At 52.7% G+C, this 9,536-nt stretch overlaps 1 protein-coding gene across 1 annotated transcript; it reads right to left on the reverse strand.

Annotated features, from left to right (window-relative positions):
* Window positions 1-2,019: 2,019 nt before the first annotated feature.
* TRNP1 (TMF1 regulated nuclear protein 1) lies at window positions 2,020-4,456 on the reverse strand. The gene has a single exon (XM_043998876.1). The coding sequence runs from the start codon at window positions 4,329-4,331 to the stop codon at window positions 3,624-3,626; it is 708 nt and encodes a 235-aa protein (XP_043854811.1). The 5' UTR covers window positions 4,332-4,456; the 3' UTR covers window positions 2,020-3,623.
* Window positions 4,457-9,536: the final 5,080 nt, after the last annotated feature.

Here is a 9,536-nt window from a genome sequence, read left to right on the forward strand (position 1 = left end):
CCCCCTTCTAGACTGTAAGCTCTAGAGGAACAGGGACCTTAACTAGACCTTTTACTTCCCCTGCTATCAAGTACAGAGCTCTGCACATAGTGAGTATTTCACATTTGTCTAATATGCGATGGCCACAAGTAACTTTGAGCAAGTCTCTGATGCCTACCTCCCCATACCTGGATCCTAGATCCTTCTGAAACCAGATTTGGACCCCCCACACCCAACCCAGAACCTTATAAGAATATGGCTAAAGAAGTACTTAGGGAGAAATGCCTTCTGTTCAGAGAAGGGGTCCCTGCTAGTGTCCAGGGGAGGGCAGGGGATGTGCCAAGCCAGGTCATCTCAGCCTGGAGAGCTCCTATGCATCATTGGTGGTGGGGTCAGCAGAAGCTATGCCCCCATAGGGGGCTTTGCTGGGGCTAAGGCTGCTGCTGGTCCTTAGCATCACACAGAAGGGTCCAAGGTTGGGATGAGGGGGCACTAAGAGCAGACTCCCTTGGGAAGGTGAGCACAGAAACTAGTCCCAACAGCTGCTCCATTTGATTGGAGAGGGGGCTGGCATAGCCAGCACCCAGCCCCTCAGGGACCTATAGAGACCTCATCACATCCCTCCTGAGGTCCTGAATCACTTAGGCCTATGGGTGACTTAGCCACCACCCATATGAGATGTGGCATCAGTGCCAGGGTTCAAAAACCGAATGCCAGCCGGAGGACCTCAGAAAAGTCAGTCCTGGAGTCCAGGGCTCAATTTTCTCATCTGTTAAATGAGGAAGGGCCCATTAGATGAGGTCTAAAGTCTCCTTTCTATCTCTAATGTCCTAAAGTCACTCCCAGTTCTTTCATTCTGTTGTCTAGGGTAATCTTCGTGTCTGAAATCTTGTACCCACAAGAAGTCGACTTGTGCCACCTAGTGTCAGTTAGAGGGGGTCATCAGTCAACTCCCAGAAGGTGGTTGGGGTGAAAGTTCAGAGAAGTCTGTTGCAGAAGAAAATAGGTTTTGGAAGGATGCAGACTTGGAGCCTATAGGTCTCCTGAATTCGGGATGGGGTCCTCAAGGGAGAAAAGAGTGAACTAGCAGGAGGAGAGTCAGTCTTGAGAAACCAGAGAAGAAATAATGAGGCAAGGAGAGAGTGGGCTAGGAACCAGAAGAGCTAGCTTCCATTTGCTATGACCAAGCTCGTCAGTTTCTCTCCCCAAGCCTCAGTTTCCTCATCTATAAAACAGGGATGTCTGAAGGCTTGACCTGAACACTTCACAAGGCCCCAGTATCCCAGATGGATTTGGAAATAATGCATTCAAACTCCTCCATCCCCCAAATGTTCTTGCCTCTAGTCATCTCTCATTATTCTCCTCTTCTATAAATTGGAGCTGATGCTCATATACCTCCTGAGTAGATCCCATCATTATCTTTGTGACCTCGAATAAATCATTTGATCTCACTGGACCTCAGTTTCCCCATCTGTAAAAAGAGGGAGTTGGACCAGGTGACTTCAAGGTCCCTTCCAGTTCTATATACCTTAAGACCCCGTGACGCCTCTCTCACAGGGCTGTTCTATGGAAGGCATTTTGCAGATCCCTGAAAAACGTGAGTTATTATGTAACCTTTCAAGGTGAGAGAGGGAAAGAGGAAGCTACAATCGGCAGTGCCAGGAGATGATGCCAGAGTTAACCTGAAACCTGATGGCAAAGCAGGGGGTGGGGGTGGGGGCAGCTTCTCTGTCTCCACTGCAGAGATCTAAATGCACACCCAGGTTTTTTCTGATGAGCTCTGTCCCAGGAATCCTGGGGTACAGAGTTCTCCCTCTAATCCAGCCCAAGCTGATTAACAACTAAATCCTGGAGAAAGGGAGGATCGGAAGCTGGGCAAACCACTTTATACCATTAAGGGAAAACCTCTGGGGGGAGATGATGGGCTCTCTCCCCCCACTCCTCCTCCCTCCAAGGGGGATTAGAAAATCGGTGTCAGGTGTGGCAAGAAGCTCACAGGTGATCCAATCCAGCCCCATTCGGTTAGCAGAACACACAAACTCAGACAGGAAAACTGGTTTTATATAATTATTTCAGAGCAGGAAAGGACCTCAGAACATAGCAGGTTAGAATTGGAAGCATATAGCAGGTGAGGAAACAGAGGCTCAGAGACACTGAACCACTTGGAGAGGTCACACAGCTAGCACCAGACAGAGAGCCAAGATGTGAGCCCAACTCTTCTGATGAAAAAGCTCCTGCCTTTAGCTTGCCTTCATTCGATGTGCCAGCCCCACCCAGGCAGAAGGGGCAAGAGACAGGACTAGAAAGTGTCTTGTCCAAGGTACTCAGTCTCTCCCCCTCCCCCCCCCCCCAAAGGGTTCACCTCTTTGCCTCCAACCCCCACATCAGCTCAGTGTACTGAAGATGATAGATGGAGGAGAGGCAGGCCGGGAAGGTTCAAGTGAATGCAGGGAGCTGTCCAGGTCTGCCTGCGAGTCAGTAGCCTCAGCAGGGATGCCAGCTCTGCGCTGGGCTCATCCTCTGCTGGAAGTTACCAAGCAGCAGGCCTCAGAGGAAGGGGGCTCAAGAGAATTGACAAAGGCCTCAGCACTTGGCCCAGGTGCAAGCCAGCCGCATAGTCGCAGCCCCCGGCAGCTTTCAAACAGCACCCAGGGCCTGCCCAGGCCTGGGGCACTTGGGAAAGAGTAGAAGAGAGTAATGACAGGAGAAAGCAGGGGAGGGCAAGGGAGGGAGCCCTTAACTAGAACATCAGGACACCTGGGTTCAGTCCCAATTCTACCATGAAGTGGTTGGAATGACCTTGGAAAAGCCTTTCCCCCCACTCTGGGCCTGTTTCTTCACTAGACATAAACATCTCACTTTTTCTATGGCCTCTTAATATTTTACCAAGTGCTTTCTTCATTAACAAGCCCATGAGGTAGGTAGTGGAGATCTCAGAGCAGGGCAGTGACTCAGTCAAGGTCACTCATCTAGCAAAGGCCAGTGCTAAGCCTCTAATGGGCTGTTCCTTGCAAGCCCTCTCTCTCCCCTCACCAAAGCCTCCTCTCCGCCCTTGGGAGTCGTGCCCTTTGAGATCTCTTTTGCCCTCCTGAGGATCTGAGTGGTACCAGAACTCTGTAGCCATTCCAGCTTCTTGGAACTCTCGGAGAAGTGCATATGGACCGACAAAGGGTAGATTTAAGGGTATAAAGGATGCCCTGAATATCTCTTGGGGGTAGGACACGGATAGGAGGACGAGGTACTGAAGCCGGGAGCCCCAAATACCAAGCCGGGCTGCCCAGACCCTACATTTCTGCAACTTTGGGGCCACACCCACCTCATTTTGTCCCTCTGCAAAAAGGGGCCCCATCGCTCACCAACCCCATTCTTCGGCAGTCCAGTCCCGGAGAGAAAGCCTGGGGGGAGGGAGGGGAACGGGCCCAGGGCCCACAGCTTTATTGCGGTCCTAAGAGCGGCCTCCCGCAGAAAGGGAAGGGGATCAGGGAAAGAAGGGCCCGCCCCCGGAGAAGCTAGTTCAGCCGCGCTCGCCCCGCTCAGGGCCTCCGCAGGACCCGCAGTGTCCGCCCGGCCGCCGCGTCCGGCCGCCGACTCCCGCTGGCGTGGGTCCGTGCGTCCGGGTGGCGGCTCCCTCCTCGTCCGCGGCCTCAGTGCTGGGGGGAGGCCGGGCCTCTGGGTGGGCTCCGGCGGAAGGGGGAGTCGGGCTCGGGGGAAGCGGCGGCCGGGCCGGCCCCGGCCCTCCGCAGGCGGCCAGCGGCCCAGGGCACGCAGCCGCCCAGGCCCAGGGCCGAGGCGAGCAGGGCGGGCGGGCGGGGCCGCTTGCCGCGCCGAAGCCCCTTCTTGGCCCGCTGCCCGTGGGCCGCCAGGTAGAGCTCGGCCTGGGAGACGCTGCCGCCCAAGCGACTCAGGCTCTCGGCGCGGTGCGCCAGGCGCAGCTCGGCCGCCAGAAAGACGCGATGGAGATGCTGCACCCGGCTCTCCAGCTCCGACACCACCCGCCGCCTGCCTTCCACCTCCAGCAGCCGCCGCCGGGCTTCAGCCAGCTCCAGCGCCCGGCTGCCCGCCGCCGCCGCCGCGCCCGCCGTGCCGTGCCCCCCGGGCCGCCAACGCTGCAGCTCCAAGCCGCGCCCCCCGCCCTTCTCCGCCGCCGCCGGGGTCCCAGGGGCTGCGGCGGACTGGGGCTGCGGAGGGGGTTGAGGAGGTGGGGACGGAGGCGGGGAGCCCGGCTCATCCGCGGGGTCCGAGGACGCGGGAGAGGAGGGCGGGGGGAGGGGAAAGGGAAGGGGAGGGGGAGGGGGCGGCGGCTCCCCCGGGCGGGGCGCTGCGCCGCAGGCGCTGATGCGGCACCCCGGCATCCCGCCGCCCCCCGGCTGGGTTCCTTCCGGAGAAAGCTGCCGCCGCCGAGACTTGGCTGGGGACCGGGAGCGAGGACCACGGAAAGCGATTGCGCCCTGGCAGACCCTCCTCCGAGGAGCGCGTTCCCAGGGGCCTCTTATACCGAGCGAGGACGGGGGCGGAGCGATGGGCAGCGGAGCCAATGGAAGAGGCCGCAGGGCCCCGGGCCCGCCTCTTCTGGCTGAGCCCCGCCTCCCCAACTCTCCCTAAACCCGATCCTTTTGCCACTGGTCCCTTAGTCGCATCTCTACCTCCGCTCCCGGTGTCCCATCCCCCTTCCCATTCCTTTCCCCTCTTCACCAAAATCCAGTCGATCTTCTTAGGACTGTTACAGCTTCAGCATCCTGTGTTAGATCTCCTTCGCTTCTGACACTGTAATGTTCTAAGGGCCCCACTCCCACTCCTGGCGTTTTATGTTCTAACGTTCCAACCTTATTACGCCCTTACGACTGACATTCTAGGCTCTAAGGCTTCTTCCGGGTCTAATATTCTGTATTCTAAGGGCTTTTCCAGCTCGGATATTCTATATTCTGAATTTAGAGAAAGTCCTCCCAGGGCCTGGGACCTCAGACCTGGTAAGGTTGGGGAAGTGGCCAGAGGTGCTCCCCTTCTCATGCTTGAGCAACCTGGCCCCAGTTGGGAAAAGGTTAATGGGAGAGGTTTAATACCCCTCTGCTGTCGTCAGGATCCAGAGTCGAGTTATCGCGGTGTCCCTGCGTTGGGTTGGATCAAGAATATTCTACTTTTGGCAGCCTCAAAGCCAAGCCTTCAGTCCGGGCTGGTCATTGCGATCTCCGACAAACACTCAGTCAGCCCTTGGTAACCGAAAACCCAGTTAAGATGTCAGTATTCCCGGGTCGTTTTCTCTCCTGTGCCCCTGTGTCCTTGGGAAGATCCCGGCCTGTCAGGGGAAGAGTTCTCAACGACCCCACCCCGACGGTGTTATCAGGAGATGGAGGCTCCCTCGGAAAAGGGGAGCCAGATGCTAGACAATGACTCAGATATGCCTAATCAGATCTCAGTTTATCCATTTCTCTAGGAATTTTAGGGATTAGATGACTCTAGGGTAGGCAGGAGTAGGATTTAAAGGGATGATATGTAGGGATTAGATTTATTTCATTGATACAGGGACCTGCATGAGGAAACTCCCTTTACCAATATAGATCCAGCACCTCTGCAACTAAGAAGCTTAGAGTTACCTAGAGTACTGAGAAGTTCAATGACTTGTCCGGAGTCTTACAGTCAGCATGTATCAGAGGCCTCAGGTCTTCCTGGATCTGTGACCAGCTCTCCATCCACTGTGTCATGATACCTCTTTCTCCAAAAGGCCAGATCTGAGTTTGTTGGACCAGAGAAGAGAAATGAGGAGCATAGAGTTTGTTGACAATGACAAAGCTATTAAAAAAACATATTATGTGTTTATTGTATGCAAGCTGCTACAATGGTTCTGATAATACTACAAAAATGAAACATCACCTGCCTCCGAGAAACCCTAACCAGGCAGGGCACACCAAGAGTTCAACCAGCATAGCCACTGTTAAGGAGATTGATCCCCTGATCATGGAGGATAAGTACAAGAATACACCGGTAGATTTTCTTTTCTTTCTCTCTCTCTCCCCCCCCCCCCTCTCTCTCTCTCTTTGCAGGACAATGAAGATTGAGTGACTTGCTCAAGGTCACACAGCTAGTGTCAAGTGTCTGAAGCCGGATTTGAATTTAGGTCCTCCTGAATCCAGGGCTGGTGCTTTATCCACTATGACACCCAACTGCCCTAGCCTATACATTTTCAGCAAGCCTTCCTTGTGATGGTCAAAGTGCTTTTTTTGGTATACATCATCTCAGAATTTGATGTTTCTGCACGTAAAGATTTCTGAACCTGGGGCAGCTAGGTGGCACAGTGGATAGAGCACTAGCCCTGGATTCAGGAGGACCTGAGTTCAAATCCGACCTCAGACACTTAACACTTACTAGCTGTGTGACCCTGAGCAAGTCACTTAACCCCTATTGCCTCACCAAAAAAAAAGAAAGAAAGAAAGAAATTAGAAAAAAAAATAAATTAGGAAGACTGAACCAGAGTCACAGAATCTGAGAGATGGAAGGTCCTTTAAGCTTCGATCTTGTCCAATCTGTACCCCAAAGGAATCTCACTAAGCAGACCCAGCAAATGGTCATCCAGCTTCTTTTGGAAGTCCTCCCATGAGGAAGAACCCATCACCTCTCAAGGCAGCCCATTCCTCTATTAATTAAGAATTTTGTCCTGACACTAAGGCTAACATCAAACTTGCAGCTTCCGGCCACCACTCCCGGTTCTGCATTCTGGGGCCAGAACAATTCCCATCCCTCCTTCAGATACTTGAAGACAGTGATCGCCGACCTTCCTGAATCTTCTCTTCTCCAGGCTAATGACCCTCTAGTGTCTCTAGTTGAGGAAGTGGGACTTAGTGAGGAACCAAGACAGGGGAATGAATGCTCAGTGTGTGTGATGGGGACTCAGTGAGGGTTTGGGGGATCAATGGAGGTTCAGGAAGGGAATCAGAGGCTCACTGTGTGTGGGGGAATAAGCACTTAGTGTATAGGATGGGGGCTCACTGAGGGCCTAGGGTTCCAATGATGGGATGAGGAGTGAAGGAGGAGCTCTGAGGGTCAGCCATAAAGGTAGGGGCTCAGTGACAGGGAATGGCATACAATGTGTGGGGTGGAGGATTAATGAGGGGCTCAGTGAGGGGATGGGGTTTCAGCAAGATGGATAGGAAGACAGATGAGTCTGTGAAGAGCTGAAGGTTCATTACTTGGTGGCCGCAGGGAGGTTAGGGTGTGGTTTTCTAGGCAGGATGCCTTCTTTGAGCATAAACAAATTATGTCTCTCTCTCTCCAGAGTGAGTGAGTGACAAGTTCTGCCTATGAGTCAGACAGTTATTTTCATCCTTCTCAGGGTTGGAACTTTTGGGGGGAGAAATGGGGATGAAGGATAAGGAATCAGGGAAAAGAATGGAGGCTCATCAAAGAGAAGGAGCATTCAGTCTGGGAAATAATATTTTTTCTTTTTAAATAGTATTTTTTCCCAGTTACACATAGAAATAATTTTCAACATTCATTTTTGTAAGATTTTGAGTTCCAACATTTTCTCCCTCCCTCCCCTCCTCTTTCCTGAAGCCAGCAAGCAATCTGATATATAGGTTACACATTACAATCATGTTGAGCATCTTTCCATGGGAATAATAATCATTAACATACATAGATGCATGAAGGCTTGCAAAGCCCTTTAAGGCATTAATCATTTGATCTTCATAACAACCTTTTGAGGAAGGTTATCCCTATTAAGTGACTTGCCAAGGGGTCACATAGCCATAAAGCACGAGAGGTGGGCTTTGAACTCATATTTTTCTGACTCTTGGCACTGTGGTCTTATCTCCAAAACCAAAGCTTCTTAAACTGGGTCTCAGGGGCAGCTAGGTGGCACAGTGGATAAAGCACCAGCTCTAGATTCAGGAGGACCTGAGTTCAAGTCCAGCCTCAGACACTTGACACTTACTAGCTGTGTGACCCTGGGCAAGTCATTTAACCCTCATTGCCCTGCAAAAACAAACTGTGGGTCTTGACCTCATATGGGGTCTCATAAGTGAATGTGGGGGTTGCAAAAAATTTGGCAACAGTAAAAGGTTCTGTATTACTATTTTATATACCTAGATGTCTTGCGGTAGAGTAAAAATTTCTCAAGTGAAAAAGGGATGGGGGTGGAAGGAGTTTAAGAAGCCCTGTTGTATGGCAAACTGACACTCATCTGAACAAGAGCTTAGTGAAGCTCCCAGGGGCTTAAAGTGGCTCTGGGGAAAGTGGGGATTAGTGAGGAGAGAGGAGTGAGAGCTCAGTCCATGAGCTGGGGGCTCAATTAAGGGCCTAAAAGGTTGATAAACAGATTGAGGCTCCAGCTCTTTCCTGCTCCCATTCAAGGGGGAAAACAGTCCCAGAAATATTCTGAGGTTCTGGGAGAAAGAGAGGGCCTAGAGAATCATCTCAGCCAGTCACCTGCCTCCTTCAGCCACCTTCAGGGGAAGATGTGGTTAGGGGTCGGTGGCTCTGGGTGAGCAAGAGAACCTGCCTCTCTTCTTTAGTCCCACAGGCCAGAGTAAAGCCATCTTCTCTAGCTTGGGAATCAATCTCAAGTGTCAGAAATCCCCCTCTGCTCTCACCCCCAGCTCAGCTGTGGCTCCTCTGATGAGGGATGGGGAGGAGGAGCCTAGCAGGAGCCTGGGGAGATCCTGTACCACCCTCCTCTTGACATCCTCCCTCAACAGCCTTCGCTGGGCATGCTGGTGACATCCAGAACTGGCACCAAGCTGGGACTGGTGATGAACTGGGATAAAGACAAGTGGAGAGTGGGAGGCTGAGGAAACTGAACAGATGTGGGAATAGGAAGGACTAGGGAAATGTGGGGGGAGGGAGGCTAGAAGCCTGGAGAAATCCAATGGGTAGGCACTACCCCAGGGAGGCAAAGAGTGGGGAGGTCAAACACGTAATATGGAGGGGAGAGACACTGTATGTCCAGCTGTGGAATCTGTCTGGAGGGAGGGGAAGGGCAAGAGGAGGGTTGAAGGGCAGGCTTCTGGAGACCCAGCTCGTCATCCTCCCTCCCTGATGTATCACACATCAGCCAGGGAGGACACACACATCCCAGCTTCCCTTAATCCTCCCCCTGTGGCTCTCGTCCAAGGGTAATCTAGGACCCTTCCAGTCCCAAGGAAGGTAATACCATTCCCTCCTGCAGGCTCAGAGTGAAGATTGCTTCCTTTGCTCTAAAATTACCCTGCCCCTGGGGCAGCTAGGTGTCAAAGTGGATAGAGCACTGGCCCTGGATTCAGGAGGACCTCAGACACTTGACACTACCTATGTGACCCTGGACAAGTCACTTAACCCTCATGCCCACACAAAAAATAAAAGCCATAAGGTGGTGGGGGAGAGGTAGGGGATTCCATAGGTAAGTTTCTTATATAACCAAATCTAGGGTTTCTTCTCCAAGTTCTTCTGGCTACCCCACCCCCCACCCCCTTCTATGACCATGTAACTCCCCCTTCCCTTCACTGACAAGTGCTCTCAATCCAGATTAGATTCAGGGATGGAGCTGGGATTGGTGGAGAGGAAGAGGGTGTTCTGGAAAGGAATTCAGG

This window comes from Dromiciops gliroides, chromosome 3 (genome assembly GCF_019393635.1).
Source record: "Dromiciops gliroides isolate mDroGli1 chromosome 3, mDroGli1.pri, whole genome shotgun sequence".
Lineage (NCBI taxonomy): Eukaryota > Metazoa > Chordata > Mammalia > Microbiotheria > Microbiotheriidae > Dromiciops > Dromiciops gliroides.

Excerpts from the sequence above, each read along its gene's own strand:
- TRNP1 (XM_043998876.1), bottom strand. The coding sequence starts at position 4,331 with ATGCCGGGGTGCCGCATCAGCGCCTGCGGCGCAGCGCCCCGCCCGGGG.